The sequence below is a fragment of the Dipodomys merriami genome, unplaced genomic scaffold (genome assembly GCF_024711535.1).
Source record: "Dipodomys merriami isolate MVZ:Mamm:240054 unplaced genomic scaffold, mDipMer1.0.p SCAF_68, whole genome shotgun sequence".
Classification (NCBI taxonomy): domain Eukaryota; kingdom Metazoa; phylum Chordata; class Mammalia; order Rodentia; family Heteromyidae; genus Dipodomys; species Dipodomys merriami.
The window spans coordinates 5036687-5057201 of NW_027206268.1; the positions used below are offsets into that span (position 1 = coordinate 5036687).

Consider the following 20515-nt stretch of genomic DNA (forward strand, 5'->3'; position numbering starts at 1 on the left):
AGCCAACCTGAGAAAGTTGGTAAGGCACTTTTCGCCGATTAAAGACCAAAAAGTCAGGAGTGGGGCTGTGGCTCAAGTGGTAGAACAGCACTAGCCTTTAGCATAAAAATCTCAGGGACAACACCTAGGCCCTGAGTTCATCAAATCACTAAATGTTGACAAGGCTCTTTCTCCAATCATCTCAAATAAATGAAGTGGCCATGAGACTGATCGTCCGAGCGTTAAATAACAAAACTCCCCAAGAAGACTGTGATCACCTACTTGTCCTCAGCTCATGCCAGGGAGCTGGCACGTGGGAGTGAGCAGGGACAGCTCTGTGGCAGGACTAGATGGAGGAGAGCGGCACCCCACTGCACCACCAGCCCCTCCCCCCCAGGGGGGCCACAGCCGGAGCAAAGGCACTGGGGCTGGACATCACTTCCCTCTTGGGGGAAGGGAGTGAACACACAGAATTCTGGCAGGAGGGGAGTTTGTGGATGGATTCCTTGAAAGGGGGAGCTGCTATGAGGCCAGACTGTGACCCCAACACGTGGGACAGCCCTCTGGGTGGCTGCCATTGGTCAGTCCATAGAAACTCTTTGAGTCTGTTGTGCGCGCACTCCCAGCGCCCCCTCCGCCTGGCCCATGGTGAGTGTTGTTTTTGGCAGTTTGGTTCTGGCAGTCTGTGAACAGATCCCCCGTAGGGCAGGGTTGAGAGGCCGCCCCCTGCCCCCCCCCCCCCCCCCCCCCGGCCCCGTGGCCCACACACAGGTGGCCGGCGTGACGCAGGCAGCCGTGTCTGCGGACTTTACTTCCCAGAGTTGTGCATCCTGGGAGTCTGCGAGGTGGGGCTGCATGGCCGGCCTATCACAAGTGAGTCTTTGTGGGCCCTGGCGTTACGGAAAACACGGCCAAAATATTTCCCCTGTCGCTTTATGAGGTGCAGCTTGGCCCGTTCAAGCTGGGGGAAATGAAGTGTCACAGGGTTTGGGCCGGTGCAGTTTTGAGGAGGTTTGAACTGAAACCACACAACTTTTTTTTTTTTTTTTAAAGAGAATTCTTTACACTCCCTCCTCTCCCCAACCCCCCAACAGGCCTGTCTGCCAAAGTAGGGGAGGGGAGGGGAGGGCAGTGCATCTCAGTTCTAGAAAGAGACAGGGACGCTATAAGCCAGTGGCAGGTGTGGAGATCCAGAGACCAAGGCCTGAGCCCGGCCAGCCTGCCCGTGGGATGGATCGTGTCATACACACAGACAGAGATCCTGGAGACTCCAGCACCGCGTGGCGGAACAAGCTGTATTCCCCAAAGGCCCTGGAGAAAGGGGTAGATGGCAGCCTTCCAGAAAGAGCGGCCTCAAGGCTGAGAGGGTGCCCAGAGGGTTTCACAGCCCAGACGCAGGGCAGAGAGGAGACGTAGCCACTGAAGTTGGAAGGAGACGGCATGCTAATCCAGTAGCGAATTTAGTGCGCAGCCATACACATGGCATTTTTCTGGGAGCTCACCAGCCCTCCCCAGCCCCCCCCCCCCCGCTTTTTCCCCCCTCTCACTCCCCAGGGCCTGTAGCTGGATCTGCTTCCTTTCTGCCTGTAGTAATCACGGCTAGATAGTTACATGACATTATGCCAAACATTTCCCCCCAGTGACACACACACAGTCATTCCACTGAGCAGGGAGGGTTAGAGCGCGTCTATTGTTATTTATGGCCGGTGTTTATTGAACACTTACTAGAACTGAAGATAAAGCAGTGGTTTCTCCTTTCCAGTGATTTCTCCTCCACACAGAGTGGTCCTCAGTCCACTGTCACAGAGGGGCCATTTGGGCTCCGGAAGGAGAAGGGACTACATGCAGTTAATAACTGGCAGTGTTGGGCCTTTTTTAGCCTGGCCTAACTGGCTGACGGTCTGGACTCATGGGCGGGGTTGGAAGTCATGGAACTGGCAAAAGATTGGTAATTGGCATGTAACCCTCTAGCCACTATATTACATTCAGTGGTTTGCCTTTGAAGTGATCATCAAATGGACCATCCTGGTTTTATACGCTAATGATCGTTTGCGATGAATCACCCATTTTCTTAAGAGTGAATTCAACGCTGCCTGTGGCAACTCTCTGTCGCCACCTGGTGGCATAGTGGTGGCATAACAGGGATGTAATACACCAGGGCAAAGGCTTGGGCCTGGATGGCAGCTAGCAAGGGGCAAAGTCTTTCTTAGTTAGGTCGCAGAGCCAGCTAAAACAGCAGAGCCTCGACAGGACACGATGGCGGATGCCTGCAATCCCAGCTACTCGGCATGCAGTTCTTAAGAAGATTGAGATTCAAGGCCAACCTAGGCAGAAATAAATGAAAAAAGGGAAAGCCAGGGCTGGGAGGGTAGCTCAGTGGTAGAGCACTTGCCTTGCATGCATGAGGCCCTGGGTTCGATTCCTCAGCACCACCTAAACAGAAAAAGCCAGAAGTGGCTCTGTGGCCCAAGCGGTAGAGTGCTAGCCTTGAGCTGAAGAGCTGAGGGACAGCGCCCAGGCCCAGAGTTCAGGCCCCACGACTGACAAAAAAAAAAAAACATGTGAAAGCCAATTTCATAGAATAGGCTTAGCATGGTGTAACTCTATGTCTGTATTCCCAGGAATGCAGAAGGCAAAGATAGGAGGATCATGGTCTGAGGCCAACCCAAGTTGCAAAAAGAAAAAAAAAAGGCATGGAACTCTTAATTAAAAACCAACTGTAGAGGGCTAGGCACTGGTGGCTCATGCCTGTAATAGGAGCTACTCAGGAGGCTGAGATCTGAGGATCGTGCTTCAAAGCCAGCCTGGGCAGAAAAGGCCATGAAACTTTCTCTTTTATTTATTTATTTATTTATTTATTTTGTCGGTCGTGGGACTTGGAACTCTGGGCCTGGGCACTGTCTCTCAGCTCTTCAGCTCAAGGCTAGCGCTCTACCACTTGAGCTACAGTGCCACTTCCGTTTTTCTGGTGATTTATTGGAGATAAGAGTTTCACGGACTTTCCTGCCCGGGCTGGCTTTGAACTGTGATCCTCAGATCTCAGCCTCCTGAGTGGCTAGGATTCTTGGCCCGAGCCACCAGCACTCAGCAGCCATGAGACTTTTTCTTTTCTTTTTTTTTTTTTGGGTCCGGTTGTGGGGTCTGAACTCTGGGCCTGGGCGCTGAGGAATCGAACCCAGGGCCTCATGCATGCAAGGCAAGCACTCTACCACTGAGCCAACTTCCCAGCCCCGAGACTTTTTCTTATATGCAGTCAACCAACAAAAAGCTGAAAGTAGAGCTGTGGCTCACATGGTAGAGCACTAGCCTTGAGTTGCAAGACAGCGCCCAGGCCCTGAGTTCAAGTCCCAACCAAGACCAACATCCAAAAAAATAAAGCAAAAAAGAGTTGGGGGTATGGCTCAAGTGGTAGAGCGCCGGCCTAACAAGAGCGAGAAGACCCTGAGTTGGAAGCCCAGTACTGAAAAGAGAAATCCCTCAAAGACCCTCTCCTTGACAGCCCCTTCCCAGGCTTCCCAGTGGCAGGGCAGAGACAGGAGGAGACACGCTGCCTTGCCCCACACAGTGCGCAGAATCCGCTAAGCCCATTAGCCACGCTGGGAGAGCGCGGCGGCCGCAGCGTGCCTGGCGGGTTCCCGACGGGACACCCTTCCTCGCTGCACTCCACTCCTGCTAAAAAATCAACTCCTGTAGCATTCAAATGAGGCCGAAGGGGGCCACGGTGGGGAGAGCAGAAACACGGGGAAGAGCCCCGGGGAATCTTCTGGAATAGACACACACTGAGCTCAGAGACGCAGAGATGGGGTGGTGGGCCTCGCCCGGTTCTGGGCGTGCTCTCCTGGAATCAGAAATGCAGGCCGGCCTCGAGCCAGGTGAAGGAGTTGGTGGCAAGCTTCTGCCTTCTTGCCTAGGGGTCAGGAAGCCCCAGAGAAGGCGCGAAGGCCCAGAGAAGGCGCGAAGCAGACCAGGGGGGGGTCACCCCGCTATTCAGGAACCAAGCCAGGATCTGAACTCAAGTCTCTGCCTCTTCCATCCACTCTGTACCACAGGTCCCTCCCCTCCCCGTCTTCCCCTTCTTCTTCCTCCTCTAACCCCTCCTTTCCTGGGCCCCAGCATCCGGGTCCTAGTGAGTGGTCACTATGGGAACCGGGGTCTTCCATCAAAGCGTAGCCTTCTAGGTATTTTATTTGGAGCCCCAATTAAGCAAGGCCAGCTGGCAGATTGGGTGGGGGAAAGGAAGGGGGGAGGGCGGCGTGGGGAAAGTGTGTTTTATGGCCCCTGAGAGAGTGCTGGGGCTATTTATAGCTCCCTAATCGCTGTTGCTAAATGAGTCTTAATGCAAGTCCTGAGCAGGCGCACATTTTCCTTAAGGATGAGCATCTTCCTGGGCCTCCCTCTTACCTCCCCCACCTCCCCTGGGCGGGGGCGGGCCTCCGGTGTGCTGGACAGCCACCCTGCAGGCTACCTGGTCCTTCACCCCGCCTCCAGACGTTCACCTGCAGGCCTTGGCAGACCGGCCTTTGGGAATATGGGTCCTGCAGTTATTCTGCCTAGAACTGGGGTTCTGCCCTCCACCCTTCACCACCTTCTCCCCTGCCCTGCCACCAAAGCCAGACCATGAGCAACACCTGTGTAAACACCCATTTCTTCTACCCATCAGTATCTCAGGGGTAAACACAGCCTTCCTCACTAAAACAGCAGGGTTAGCTGTGTGCAGTGGTCCATGCCTGAAATCTCAGTGAGTCAGGAGGCCAAGGCAGGAGGATCTAGGAGGATCTTGGGTTCAAGGTCAGTCTGGGCTACCTAACGTGTTCCAGGCCTGCCTGGGCTGCACAATCAACTGAGACCTTGTCTCAACAACTGAACAAACAGCCGGGTGCTGATGGCTCACGCCTGTCATCCTAGCTGCTCAGGAGGCTGAGATCTGAGGATCATGGTTCGAAGCCAGCCCAGGCAGGAAAGTCTATGAGACTCTTATCTCCAATAAACCACCAGGAAACCAGAAGTGGCGCTGTGGCTCACGTGGTAAAGAACTAGCCTTGAGCTAAAGAGCTGAGGGACAGCGCCCAGGCCCAGAGTTCAAACCCCACAACCGACCAAAAAAAAAAAAAAAGAGCAAACAAACAGTAAATAAAGAAACGGTAATAAAGCAGTGAGTTAGCCATCACCCCATAGCTGACAGAGGAAGAAAGGCCAGAGTGATGGAGGGCACAGACACCCACAGACACAGACAGGCGTTGTCTCAACGATGCGGGTCTCTGTCATGCCTGTTCTGCCACCGAGACGAGTTGCATCCGTCAGGACCGGCCAGGTCTTCCTGCAATAACGCACAAGGCCACAGCTCACTGGCTTCAAACAACAAAATGTTTGGTTTGTCCTGTATGAGGTGCTCAGCGAGGTCCTCATTTCAGGTCCAGGATAGGAAGAGCTGGCCCTAATGGTCAGCTGTGGGAAAGAAAAGAAAGCAACGCTGATCCTAGCTCCTTAAAGTTCCTAGCTGGCCAGCTGGAAGGGTGGCAGTCCCCTCTCTGGTGTGCCAAGTCTGGTGGCCACACCTAAATCCAGGTGAGCAGCTGGCTGGAGGCCCGAGGCTAGACCATGGGAGCCCAGGCTGTCTACAGAAGCAGAGTCGCAGAAGAGACATGAACTCGCTCAGACCCATGGATCCAAAGGGACCGGGCAATCGCATCTCTGATGATTCACCAGCCATGGGTCAGCTTTGCCGACCACTGAGCCATAATCAGGTAGCCATGAAATGAAGACACTAAGTAGGACCAACTCCTTTGGCAGAGATGCCACCTGAAGGGACTCAATCGTAGTTCAGTAAGCACCTGGCTTCAGACGGCTGGGCGCTGTCCCTCAGCTCTTCAGTTCAAGGTGAGCGCTCCACCACTTGAGCCACAGCGCCACTTCTGGTTTCCTGGTGGTTCATTGGAGAGAAGAGTCTCACGGACTTTCCTGCCCAGGCTGACTTTGAACCGTGAGCCACAAATCTCAGCCTCCTGAGCAGCTCGGATGACAGGCGTGAGCCACCAGCACCCTGCTTACTGAATCTTTTAAGTGAAGGAAGGAGGGAGCTAGGGAATAAAACCATGCAAGGATTAAGCATACTCACTAGTTTTGCTGAACTAAAGGAAAACAAGCTCTCTACCGTCTCCTCTGGGCCCACTTCTGAGCTCATACTTGGAAAGGTCCAAAGCACACAATCAGTGCATTGGCAGGAGTGAGCCCCAGGGCTAACTCCTAGGGTCTTCCCAGCGGGATGGTGTGTGTTGGTCCTCATCCAGCTGAGGAACAGGACAGCGGTGCCAGTTGTCTGCGTGGCTGCCAGGTGCTTGCCCCAGCTGACCGTTTTCTTTTTTTTCTTTTTCCCTTTTGGTCCAAGACTGGGACTCAAACTCAGTACTTGATGCTTTTTGCTCATCGGCTAGTGCTTAATCAACTGAGCTATGCCTCCAGCTCCTCTATTTCTTTTCTGTGTTTCCTTCCTTCCTTCCTTCCTTCCTTCCTTCCTTCCTTCCTTCCTTCCTTCCTTTGTGGGGCTTGAGTTCAAGGCCTGGGTGCTGTCCCTGATCTCTTTGGATCAAGGCTAGCACTCTACCACTTTGAGCCACAGCACCACTTCCAGTTTTTTTTTGGTGGTTCATTGGAGATCAAGAGTCTCACAGACTTTCCTTCCCTGGGCTGGCTTTGAACCATGATCCTCAGATCTCAGTCTCCTGAGTAGCTAGGATGACAGGCGTGAGCCACGGGCTCCCGGCTAGGATGGCAGAAGGACTATCCTGAGCATGGTTCCATGGTGCTCCCCTGGAGTTCTTTGCACATCTTCATCTGCATCTTCAGAGAGATGCCAAGCGGACTCCTCAGTCCTCCTGCATCGATGGCGATGGCATTTGCTTCTCCCCCGCTCCTCTTCCCAACCCCCCCTGCCCCACTCCTGTCCTTAGTGATACCCCCTGTGTAAGTGAAGTAACTAGAGATCTCTCACGCCTGGGGGAAAAAATGGGGGCCCCACCCAGGCTCTGGGGACGCTCGCTGACCAGGTCATGTGACCCTGTCCTTGTCACAGCCTTTGGCTGGGGAAGCACTAAAGCCCGGCACATTCCAGATGCTTTCTAGATATGAGCCCGGGCCTCTTGGCGGGCCGAGATCCTGTCCACATCTAGTTCTGTATTGTCAGACGCAGCGTGGCTGCTGGCATCGCACACGCCTGTCCATTTGGCGTAAACGATGACGTGGACCAGCAGCTGAGCGGCAGAGGGGGAGGAGACATAGGTCAGAGAGGTGACGCCAGATTTCGGTCCTGACAGTACCCAGGACTGAACCCAAGGCCTCACGCTTGCTAAGTACAGACTTTACCGCTTGGGTCACACCTCCAGTTCTTCGGTTGGTTGAGTGTTTTCGCTCCCTAGACCCCAGCCTCCAGTGCAGGATCTTCCTGCCTCCTCTTCCTGAGTAGCTGGGAGCATAGACAGGTGCAATCACACCCGTCACATGCCGTCCTCCTTTCTTTTCCTGAAAACAAATAGCGTGCAGGGCAGATCTACCAAGTTCAGAATTCCACGCTGTCATCAGACACACGGGTCTGAAATTACCACAGAGGAATTTTTACCTTGTGACTTTGAATGGTTGATCTTTTTTTTCAAACTGTGAGCTGAGGAATGAGGAGAGGGTGGTGCGTCATGTCTTGGCCAGTCCTTCTGCTGGGTGGGATGAGACCAGAGGCCCAGGGAAACAGCTGGAGCCACCAGATCGCCGTGCCAAGACCCCCACCCTCTTCCTTCTCAGACAGGACCATGGTGAGCTAAATCTCTCCGCTCCCCTTCCCCACTTTATATTCATTTGTTTATTTCTGTGTCCATCCTGGGGCTTGAATGCAAAGCCTATACGCTGTCCCCAGCCCTCTACCACTTGAACCACAGCTCCACTTCTGGTTTTTGAGTGGTTCATTGGAGATAAGAGTCCCTCGGGCTTTCCTCCCTGGGCTGACTTTGAACTTAGATCCTCAGATCTCAGCCTGCTGAGTAGCTAGGGTGACAGGTGTGAGAACCTGGCTAAGTCCCCCTATTTTAAGGATGGCAGCCGAGACCCTGGAAGCCCCAGGGCTCTGCCGGTCCATGCAGGAGCTTAGAGATGCAGAAGAAGGACGATGAAGTGGAGAGCTCCCGCAGGGTTCCCTTGCGCTGTTTTTAGCATCGATCTAGACATGAAGCTTTGGCTCCACCAATTCTTCATCCAGATGACATTGTTGTCAATTAGGATGGTGTGCTGAGAGATCTTTTTAGAAGCACAGTAAGCAAATCAGAACCTTTCTTTTTTTTTTGGTCGGTCCTGGGGCTTGGGCTCAGGGCCTGGGCGCTGTCCCTGAGCTTTCTCCACTCAAGGCTAGCGCTCTTCCACTTTGATCCACAGCTCCACTTCTGGCTTTTTGGTGGTTAACCGGAGACAAAAGAGTCTCACGGACTTTCCTGCCCGGGGCTAGCTTCGACCTGTGATTCTCAGATCTCAGCTTCCTCCTGAGTAGCTAGGATGACAGCCGTGAGCCACCATAGCGCCCATGTGGGAACATTGTTTGAGGCTGACTTGCAGAGAGAAGTGGAGAGGGGTTCTATTTACGTGGCGGACGCACTGGAACACCTGCACGGCAGAGAGCTTTCAGGAGGGCTTTCTTTGCCCTGGTTACCACAGCCCACCAGGCCCAGGGGCCCCTAACACTCACTTCCCCTCTCTCTACAGCCGAACCCCTCCCTCTCATGGACCTGTGCCGGAGAGCCATCCGCTCGGCCCTGGGCCGCCATCGCCTGCAGGACATCAGCGCCCTGCCCCTGCCCGAGGCCCTCAAGAACTACCTGCAGTACCAGTGACCGGTGCTCAGGGCGGTGGGCAGCCTGCGGGGCTGGGGTGCCTCACAGCCCCCACCGCGTTGACCCCAGGGCCCGGGACGCCCGATGCCCCCAGGATACCTGCAGGCCTGGGCAGGAACTGTCTGATAGCCGCCCCACCCCCTCTGCCAAGTGCGGACTGCCCAGAAAACAGCCTAGCAGGCCCACGCTTCCCCAAGGGCCTGGAGTTTTCCTGCTGCGGGGGGTCGGGGGTGGGGAGGTGGGGAGGGGATCCTGCATCCGGAGCCGGCCCAGCCTCCTGGACCTAGGAGAAACCCCCGCAGGAAACGTGATGTGGCCTCTTCCCACCCAGGAAAAGTGACCAGGACAGCAGACCGCCCTGACCGGGAGGAGCTGGGGCCACTTCAAGACCACCCCCAGACAGTGGACAGAAGGGCTTTGGGGCCGCCTTTGACTCTGAACATTTGAACCTCTTTGAACGGTGTCTTCTTTACCTCCCATCCCTACCCTTCCCAGCCATTGGCAGAACCCTGTGATCACCCCCATTCTCCTCCATCCAGGAAAGGGGGGGTCTGACTCACGGAGGCACAGTGTAGCCCTTGCTTCTGATCATTTTAAGTAACATTGGAATCTTCAAAAGCATTTTTAAAAATTAAAAAAAAGGAGCCAGGTGCTGGTGGCTCACGCCTGTCATCCAAACTACTCAGGAGGCTGAGATCTGAGGATCACCGTTCAAAGCCAGCCTGGGGCAGGAAAGTCCCTGAGACTCTTATCTCCATTGAACCACCAGAAAACCGGAAGTGGCACTATGGCTCAAGTGGTAGAGTGCTCGCCTGGAGCTGAAGAGCTGAGGGACAGCACCCAGGCCCTGAGTTCAAGCCCCACGACAGACCAAAAAGAAAAAATAAAAAAAGAGTGTAGTGAGTCCAGAGTCCAGGGGAGGCCTTGTGACCGCAAGCCCAGGGGTGTTGGAGAACGGGGTGGCCTCTGACCGCATCCGGTCAGGGCGTAATCTTAGGGTGTCACAAAGCTTTCTGTGAGCCAATTATTATTGTTATTGTTACGTGTGACGTGTTTTATTTATCAGCGGGGAGGCAGCTAGCCACTGGAGGGGTGGGGGGGAGGGACGTGGGCCTCTCACAGGTCAGTGCTGCTGCTGCTACCCTCCCACCACCATCCTAACAGCGCTGTGTGGTTCCGAGGCCCCGCCCCCTCCCTTTCAACTGGAAATGATCACAGCATTGGGGTGCCAGAGGTCCCCCCCACTCCGTGTCCTTCCCCCTCCCCCCATGGCTGCCTCTGCCCACTTCACTGTGAATTTGACTCAAGAGCGAGGTGCGTTTCTAATAAAGTTTGTCATCCAACCTCTCTGCTGTTTACGAGGTGTTCTTGGGAGGAAAAAGGGGCCCGGATTTCCGCTTCTATCTTTGTGCTTCTGTCTGGGGGTCCCAGCCTGAAGCCTGGATCCCTCACCCCTGCCCCCAGTGAGTCTGCAGAGGCCAGGCCCCGAGGAGAGGTGTGCCTGTGTCCTGCCATGCCGGCCATGGTGAAGGAAAACCAAGTTTAAGCAGGGTGCGTTGCTCATACCTGCCATCCCAACTTCCCCAGAGGCAGAGGTAGGAGGATCGAGGTCTGAGGCCTGCTCAGGCTCAAAACGTCAGACTTATCTGTGACTGCTCTGCGGTTCTGTTCTTTGTTTTTGTCCCACTGATCTAGCTGACTTTCCTGTGTTCACTAATGTATCATCCTGGCCCCTGTAGCTTCCCGTCACATGGTATTGCTTCTTCATCTTCGCTCTTTAGAACAAAGGCTTAAGAGAATTCTGCCCAGCTGGCTTTCCCTCTAACCTGACTAAGCAGATAGTCAATTTCTCCTGAAGAGAAAAGTCACTTTGATTTCAATAGGGATTTCACAAAATCGATAGGCTAAGAAGAACCAACTTCATAACAATAGTGAGTCTTTTAATTTGTGTAAAAGCCATGTGCCTCTGTTTACTTAACTCCTCCTCTAATTTCTCTCAGAAGTGTCTGATAGTTTTTGTGGGCAAATCTTTCACAGATGGTGAGATTCAGCAGTAAGCGTTTACTTGGTGGATGCTGTTATGAACTTTTTAAATAGTTTTCATTTTGGATCAGTGTTTACTTACTCTACAGCATTAAACTTTTTTTCATATCTCAGCTTTGTTTCCAGTTAACAATGGTGCACCTGAATATTCTGGTGTTTTGTGGTAGGGGTGTGTGTGTGTGTGTTTTGTGCCTGTACCGAACAGGGGCTTGAACTCAAAGTCTGAGTGCTATCCCTGACCTCTTTTGCCCAAGGCTAGTGCTTTACCACTTGAGCCACAGATCTACTTTTCGTGGCTAATTGAAGATAAGCATCTTATGAACTTCCTTGCCCAGGCTGGCTTTGAGCCTCGATCCTCAGATCTCAGCCTCCTGAGTAGCTAGGATGACAGGTGTGAGCCACCAGCACCTACCTCGGGACTGGAGTTTGAACTCCAGAACTGGTGCTTGCTCGGCTTGCTCTCCCACTTGAGCCACACAGCGACATGACAGAAACGACAGCCACAGTATGCAGCCATCCCTTATTGGGTATTTCTTGCAAGTCTAGCCGGCTACATGGCCCTTTAGAGGAGAAAAAAAAAAAAGACAAATGAGAGAGGGCTGATGGCCTGGGTGCAAAGAGAGAAAATTACTTTCCATGACCCGAAATGAGCCCAAGTTGCATGCTGTGTCTGGGGCACTAACTTGCTTTCTTTGTTTAAACTTTTGTGGTACTGGCACTAGAGCTTGAACTTGGAGCCTGAGCACTGTCCTTTAGCTTTTTCCGCATGAAGCGTACACTTTACATGTGCATGATCCATACCTCTACCTCTGCCACTTCGTTGGTTCATTGGAAATGAGTCCCCGAGACTTTCCTGCTCAGGCTGGCTTCCAGCTGCAATCCTCAGATCTCAGCCTCCTGAGATGCTCCTGAGATTACAGGCTTGGATCTACTATCTCCAGCCTTACTTGCTTCGTCTTGATCTTCAAGATGAAGGTTGCCTGGTCCAACCTTAGTGTGAGTGGACACTGTCCCATGACAGAGGCTGTGGGCAGCTAGAAGGGGACTCCTGGGCGTTAAGATGCCCACAAATTTCATGACTGAAAAACCATGCACTAGGAACACACACACACACACACACACACACACACACACACACACACACACACACACACACACACACACACACACACACACACACACACACACACACACACCAGGCCACACACACACACACACACACACACCAGGCCCCTCTCGAAGACACCGTCTGTTTGGAGGTCTGAATCTTTGGCTTGGTCTTTTTCTGAGGGCCAGAAAGCTGGTGCACATGCACACACTGCAGTGCCAAGGCTGCCTTCACCTTGTATACACTCGTCCATGATTTTACTGAACTTCTTAACACCCCAGGGAGGCCTGGCTTTCCGTCATTCTGTGGGGTGTTGGCCCCCAGCTGAACATTCACGCTACAAGGAACCAGGTTTGAAACGGGAACCGCTAATGTCGCCTACCTTAATATCATCAGTGTTTGTCTTGATCATAAGCCATTTGAATTCTAGCTGCTGTGGGAGTTCCGGTCACCCTGGTGTGTTCTCGCTGAGGTTTTTAAATAAGACATCAGTGTGGCCACCACCATAGAGGCCTAGGTTCATTTACTTGCTGTTTTTAAGCAAACTAACTAGATGGTGAATAGCTTCTTCATCAATAAAGTTTTAAATGCCATTTATGGTGCACTTGAAAGGGTGGGGGAAGGGCGGGGAAATGTGTTGCTAGCAGCATTTGTGGGTTTTGTTGTTGTTGTTTTTTTCTGAGTCAGCATTGGGATTTTATAGAAAGCCCAGCATGTGGCCAGAGGTCACTGCCTCCGCCCCACAAAAAGGCCATTGTCACAGAGAAGTACCACTGAGGCACAGCAGGATCTCAATAAATTCCTGTTGGACTTTTTTCTTTTTCTTTAAATGGCTGTTAAAAATTTGACTGTTCCCCAGCCGGGCGCTGGTGGCTCACGCCTGTAATCCTAGCTACTCAGGAGGCTGAGATCTGAGGATCGCGGTTCAAAGCCAGCCCGGGCAGGAGAGACCGTGAGACTCCTATCTCCAATAAACCACCAGAAAACCGGAAGTGGCGCTGTAGCTCAAGTGGTAGAGCGCTCGCCTTGAGCTGAAGAGCTGAGGGACAGCGCCCAGGCCCAGAGTTCAAGCCCCACGGCCGACAAAAAAAAAAAATTTGACTGTTCCCAAACCTGGCTATGTATCAAAACCACTTAAACTATCAGGTTCCGGGGAGGAGGATGGTGGTGGGTGGTGACGGTAATCTCAACTACTACTAAGAAAGCAGAAGTAGGGGGATTGCAGTCTGAGGGCTGGCCCAGGAAGTTAGCTGAAACCTTATGTGAACAAAAAAGAAAAGAAAAACTAAAGCTAAGTGCTGAAGTGTGGCTCAAGAAGTAGAGCATCTGCTTAGCAGGAGAGAGAACCTGAGTTCAAACTCCAGTACCATCCAATACCAAAAAAAAAAAAAAGTTTCTGTTGTGTTAATGGCTGACAAGAGAAAGATGAGAAGCCTAGCTACACAGAAGGCTGAGATCTGAGGATCATGGTTCAAAGCCAGCCTGGGCAGGAAAGTCCGGGAGACTCTTATCTCCAATAAACCACCAGAAAACCGGAAGTGGTGCTGTGGCTCAAGTGGTAGAGCACTCACCTTGAGCTGAAGAGCTGAGGGACAGCGCCCAGGCCCAGAGTTCAAGCCCCACGATTGACAAACAAAAAGGGAGGGGGGGGGGAGGCTTGCAGTTCATTTGTGCTCACCTAGGCCGGAAGCAAAACTGACCCTATATCAGAAGTGACCAGTGCAAAAACAAGGGCTGGAGGCCTAGCTCAGCGGTAGAGCAACTGTCCCACAAGCACAGTCCTGAGTTCAACCCCCAGTACTGCAAAACCAGGGGTGCTGGGAAATTTGAGTGCAGCTAGCTCCTAGAACTAAGATAATGCCAAAGGTTTATTTTGTTTTGTTTTCCTTGTTGGTCATGGGGCTTGAATTCAGGGCCTGGGCACAGTCCCTGAGCTTTTTCACTCAAGGCTAACTAATACTGTAACTAATAATCACCATAGCACCACGTCTGGTTTTCTATGGGTTGATTGGAGATTAGAGTCTCACACAGTTTTCTGCTCAGGCTGGCTTTGAACCACAATCCTTAGATCTCAGCCTCCTGAGTAGCTAGGATGACAGGCGTGAGCCATCCTCACCCAGTCTGTCCCGCCTTTAACTTAAAAAAAAAAAATCGCTGACCATACTGGAGTTTGAACTCAGGATCTCATGCTTGCGAGGTAGGTGAGTGGATGAGTGCCTATGGACAGAGGAGGATAGATGTGGATAGTTGAATGGACAAAGAGGCGGCTGGCTAGATGGGTAGATGGATGGATAGACAAATGTACCAGTGAGTGATTAGTTAGATGGAGCAGTGAGGTGACATCAGAAGGCACCATCCTGATTGGGACAATCGCTTTCCCTAACCTGCACGCACCTGGAGGTCCAGACCAGATCTGCATTCCAGTGCCCGGCGCAGATCTGCTACACAGTCAGCATTCAAAAGTGTTTGTTGACCATACGCATCAAAAAGAGAACCAGCAAGCACCCGGCAGCTCCGAGAGCTCAGCCAGATCTCCAGGCCTCAGTTTTCCCCCGGTGTAAATCAGACGTGAAAACACCTGTCATGAAGATGGAGACCCCAGTGGGGCCGAGCGGGGAGAATGGGTTGAGGGGCCCATCCCACTGCGTGACAGATCCCAGAACCGGTATTCCCACTTCTAGATCAGGTGTGGCGCTGATCCCATCCACGTGGCAGGCTATGGAGCCAAGCCAGGCTAACCAAGGTTGAAGCTGAACAGACCAGAATCAAAACCCTGGCTCGGCCGTGTAAACTTGGGGAGAAACTCTGCTGTCTGAACCACCCGAAGACCTGAGGAGTGGATGAAACCGTGTGGAAGGCCTGACAATAGGGAGGTGATGAATGAATGGTGGCTCTCTTGGTTCCCTAAGCTAGGAAGTTTCAGAGATTGGACTCTTCTCTTTCTACCAATCATTCATTAGCAGGAACACTTGAAGTTCTGTGTTGGATTTGGAGCTTCAACACACAGAAGGAGCATTTCAATACATTGTAGGAATGAACAACTCATCAGTGTGGGGCGTCCCCCGCCTTCCCCCTGGTGGTGAATGTGGGTACCACAGGCTGACCATCCTGCCCACCTTCCATGCAGGGAAGCCTGGGCTCAGAGCCGACTCAATACTGCCATCTGGTGTCTGTCAGCATTTCTGCAGGGGAGCAAAAACCGCTAAGAAAAAGATTGGAAAAAAGGCTTGGTCACTTTTTCCCTAAATGTCAGTGGGCTGTTTGTTTGTTTTTTTAATATTAAAATGAGCGCTACACTTATCGAAGAGATTTTTTTTATGATGAATAAAAATAAAAGTTGAGAATCGAGGTCCAAAGCCAACCCAGGCAGCAAAGTCCATGAGATCCTTATCTCCAATTAACCACCAAAAGCCTGAAGTGGAGCTGTGGCTCAAGTGGTAGAGCGCTAGCCTTAAGCACAAAAGTTCAGGGGTGGCACCAAGACCCTGAGTTCAAGCACCAGGACTGGCACAAGAGAAAGAAAGAAAAAAGAGAAAAAGAAAACGAATCTACAACCCATGCCAGGCCATCCTGGGCTATCCATAGCAAGACCTCATCTCCAAAAATACTAAAAAGCTCTAAGCTAAAAGTCCCCATGGAGTTTCCTCCCCATGTACCAGATGTGCTGAGCTTGGGGAGCTCCCTCCTTGCTCCTTCTGAGAGGCGGGGATGGGGGGGCATTGAATGGGGACTTAGCATTTATGAGGTCTTATCACCACGTTAATAATGCATCTGAAGAGAATAAAAAAAAACCCTGTGCATTCAGATAGCTCTTAAAATGATTCCATTTTTAAAGGGCTATTACTTCAGAGTCCTGATGTCTGAGATGCTGTTAAAGAACAATCTTTTTTTTTCTTTCTTTCTTTCTTGAAGCATCACCATGACAACAGAGAGAGAGAGACACACACACACACACACACACACACACACACACACACACGTCTCCTGGGTGGGATCAATGACCAATCTGCCTACACAGAGGATTAGAATGCATGCAGCAGATTGGGAATTCTTCCTCTTGTTTCCCTTTGGCAAAAGCCCTGGCTTCTTGTCCAGACTAAGCAGGAGCCCTGCTCCATCAATACTCGCTGATGAGTCGTCGCCATTCATTAACAGGAACTCGGTCGGCAGACGTTTATTGATTGTCAGGTATGTGCGCGGCACTCTGGAGTCCTGGGGGGGGGGACATTTGTTGTCCCAGGCAGCAGGAGACATGAGGGGTTGACCTACCTGCACAGGTGACCCCGTTACCAAGGCCCCCAGTAAAGAAGCATAGCTCCCATCTGACTGGAGGCCTAGGACAGAGCTCAGCAAATCCACCCAAGAGCCTAAATGTTATGCGAAGTCAACCATCCAGATGCTGTCACTCAGCATCTGAGATTAAGAGTCTCAAAAAGCTAGGTTCCAGTGGCTCATGCCTGTCATCCCAGCTACTCAGGAGACTGAAATCTGAGGATTGTGGTTCAAAGCCAGCCCGGCACAGAAAAGTCCCGGTGAGACTCTGATCTCCAATGAACCACCAAAAAGCTGGAAGTGGAGCTATGGTTCAAGCACTACAAGCCTTGAGTGAAAAAGCTCAAGGACAGCTCCCAGGCCCTGAGTTCAAGCCCCAGGAACTAGCACATACACACACACACACACACACACACACACACACACAGAGAGAGAGAAAATAATAACTACTTCATTATGTTAGCAGGTAAAAAAGAAGGGGAAAGTGTGGGAATGTGACTTAATGAATAGAGTGCTTGTCTAGTTCTCTTAGGCCCTGGGTTCGATTCCTTCTACCACATAAACAAAAATAAAGAAAGCAAGCAATTATTTAGCTCTGCACACCATGCAGGAGATGTAAGAGGCTGGGGAGGAGGTGGGGGGTGTAGAGAGTTGCAGGTTCTGGTCTGTGGTTCCACAGGGAAACTGAGGCTGGACACAAACGAAATCAGAACCCAACTCATCCAATGTTCACGACTCCAGGTGAGACAAATGGCCACTCCACATGGCTTTGGGAACACAAGTTTTGAAAACTGCAAAGTAACCAAAAGGTAAAATTGTTTGTTCCTCTCTTGGGTGTTGTTTCTCTGCAGTCAAAAAATCCTCTAGCTCAGTGAAAAGGGTCCTGGAATTTCCAGGAGGCCTGGGTTCTAGCCTTGGCTCTTCTCCTGGGATAACAGGCCTGTATTACCATGCCCAGTGTTTTCTGTTGAGTTTGGGCGGGCGGGGGGGGGGGGGGAGAGGGGGAAGGGAGGGGGGAAAGGAGGAGAAGGAGTGGGGGTGGGGAGGGGAGGGGATCTCACCAAATCTATACCCAAGGTGGCTAGGAACTGTGATCTTCCCGATCTTAGCATTCTGAGTAGCTAAGAGGACAGGCCTGAATTCAAGGCTGTCTTCTAGCACCCATCTCCTCTGCCTTGGGTCCAAAGTAGAAATGTGTGGTAGTATCTGGAATTTATCTTTCTATTCACCCAAGTTTTGTAAAGCACTTAGGCTGTCTGCTCCAGGTATTGTTTTAGATAAACAGCTGTCAGCCTTTGCTGTCCTCTTAGGAGTTCTTTCTTTTCTTTTATACCAGTCCTGAGTTTGAACCCAAGGCCTGGGCACTGTCCCTGAGCTTTCTTGCTCAAGACTAGTGCTCTATCACTTGAGCCACAGTGCCGCTTCTGGCTTTTTCTGTGTATGTGGTGCTGAGGAATCGAACCCAGGGCCTCATGCATGCAAGGCAAGCACTCTACCACTGAGCCACCTTCCCAGCCCCTGGCTTCTTTTTCTGTGTGTGTGTGTGAATTTAGAGATAAGAGTCTCACAAACTACCTTGCCTCTGGCTGGCTTTGAACCACAATCCTCAGATCTCAGCCTCCTGAGCAGCTAGGATGACAGGTATGAGCCACTTGCCCCAAACCTCCCTTTTATGCTTTCTAAAAGTGATGTGTGTGTTCATCTAATTCTTGTTTCTTTCTTCCTCCCCTCTCCACCGCCCCAAGAAACATCTTTTAGCTGAGTTAAGAGTTTAGAGGACACCAATAATTATTTAGCTCTATGATTCATCGAATGACTGCAGATTTTTTTTTTGTCTTTTCTTTTTGGCTCTTATTTTTATTTAATGTGGTTATTTTGTGTTCTGTTCTTCCAGATTTGCCTTTCTAATTAAATTTCACCCAGATCGATGGGAGGAGAGCAGGCCTCCTCGTGTTCTGGGGAGCGGGGGCCACACAATCAGCCTGTGGGGGGGGGTCAGGGGACCTCAGCTGGTGGCCGCTAAAATGAATTGTGTATACATAAATAATAGACAGTAGACCACCCTGGAACTGGGAGGGGGAGACTGTGGAGTCTTTAAAATATGCCTGTGTTCAGAAGAGTACAGCATCTCCGAAAAGTAAACCCTGAGAAATGACCTTTAGTCTTTTGGTTCTTTGTGAGCTGTGGCTGCCAGAAGAGGATTGGAAATATAACCATCCTCCCTCCCTGCTCTCTCTCTCTCTCTCTCTTTCTCTCTCTCTCTCTTTCTCTGTGCCAGTCTTGGGGAGATCAAACTCAGGGCCCAGGTGCTGTCCCTAGCTTTTGTGCTCAAGGCTAGTGCTCTACCACTTTGAGTCACAGCACCATTTCCAGCTTTTTGGTGATTCATTGGAGAGATGAGTCTCATACACTTTCCTGCCCCAGGCTGGCTTTGAACCGTGAACACTTTCCTGCCCCAGGCTGGCTTTGAACCGTGATCCTCATATCTCAACCTCCTGAGTAGTTAGGATGACAGATGTGAGCCACTGTCTCAGCCGTCCCCCCCCCCCTCCCCCCCCCCCCCCCCCGCACTGTTCCATCTTCTGGGTGTGTCCTTTGCTATAGGAGTTGACACAAATCCATCATAGGTGATTGTTTTTAATCTTTATTTTTTTGTGTTCTTTGTATTTTTCTAAGTATCTACAATGAATGGGCACTCCTTAACAGAAGGCCATGGTAAGTGGAGTTTTATCATTTATAATGTGTTTATAATCTGGACATTTTGGGGAGAGGACACCATAGAAATATGTCCTGTGTGGGTATATATAGTGGTCTAGGCCTTTAGAACTTAGAAAATGGTTCCAGTCCCACTTCCAGAGGACAACCCGGTATTGCCACCGATTCCTTCTGTCTGTGCCCTGCCCTTCTCTTCCTCCTCTTCCTTCTCTTCCTCCTTCCCCTCCTCCCCATGGCAAAGTTGACTCTCTAAGGTAGCTGGGCAGGGCAAAGGAAGCTGTGCAAATATGTGCTCAGTTCCCTGGGTGGAAGGTAGCCACCTGCTCCTGACTGTCGGTAGTGGAGATTGGCAAATGCAGCAGGCACGGGTACTTCACACCTGTTATCCCAGCGACTCAGAAGGCTGAGATCTGAGGATTGTGGTTCAAAGCCAGTCCAGGCAGGAAAGCCTGTAAGACTCCAAAAAAGCTGGAAGTAGAGCTGTGGTTCAAGTAGTAGAGCACCAGCCCTGGGCAAAAGAATGCTCAGGGACAGTGCCTTGGCCCTCAGTTTAAGCCCTACCACCCACACCAAAATATTTTCTGAGTAGCAGGCTTGGATGAATGAGCCTGGGCCTTTTTTCATGAGGGGATTTGGATGATGTAGAAGAGGGAGATGTTGAACTGAACTTCAGATTGGGGGTCCTGATATTTGTCCTAGGCAGGGTGCGGAGAAATCGGGAGTCTAGAGAGGGATGGAAGAGAGAGTGTTGGGTGGGATGTCTGGATTCTAGGCTCTAGACAGCCAGGTAGAAGTTTTGGAACCCTTGAGTTTTTTGTTGTTGTTCACGGCCTCAGCTTTGGCCTGCACACTGTCCCTAAGCTTTTGTACTCAAGGCTAGAGCCCTGCCACTTGAGCCACGGCTCCACTCCTAGGTCTTTTGGGTGGGTCTTTGGAGGTGACAGTCTCATGGACTTTTTTTTTTTTTTTGGTCCAGTTGTGGGGCCTGAACTCTGGGCCTGGGCGCTGTCCCTCAGCTCTTCAGCTCAAGGCTAGCGCTCTACCACTTGAGCCACAGTGCCCACTTCCGGCTTTTTTCTTTTTGCTTATGTGGTGCTGAGGAATCGAACCCAGGGCCTCAGGCATGCAAGGCAAGCGCTCTACCACTGAGCCATCTTCCCAGCCCCGTCTCATGGACTTTCTGACCCAAGCGAGCTTCGAACCAAGAACTTAAGCTCTCAGCTTCCCGACTAGCTCGGAGCGGGCTGAGCTGTCTTTGTAGGAGGAATCCTGGCTGGATTTCCAAGAAATATCCCACAGATGCCCACTGAGAGCCACAGAGATCAGCACGTGGGAAGGGGATCCCCTCGATCCGGGGTGGTGGGGAGGGAGGGCCGCTTTGCCGGGCGCCCCCAGGTCATTGGGACCAGCTGCAGGGAGGCTGGGGCCTGACCCAGGCCGATGGGGTCCCAGGGTGGCTTGGAATAGGGGAGACAGGATGGTGGCAAGGGTCGGCTGGAGTCCACGCCCTCCCCCAGGACACACGCACCCACCT

General features: G+C 51.7%; 1 protein-coding gene across 1 annotated transcript in view; it reads left to right on the plus strand.

Moving 5' to 3' along the window:
- Spsb4 (splA/ryanodine receptor domain and SOCS box containing 4) overlaps positions 1 to 10174 on the plus strand; it is a 32553-nt gene extending 22379 nt beyond the window's left edge. Inside the window, exon 3 of the mRNA XM_070005524.1 lies at positions 8716 to 10174. Coding sequence (XP_069861625.1) covers positions 8716 to 8843 — 128 coding nt within the window. The 3' untranslated portion in view covers positions 8844 to 10174. The remainder of the gene's footprint in view (positions 1 to 8715) is intronic.
- Positions 10175 to 20515: the final 10341 nt, after the last annotated feature.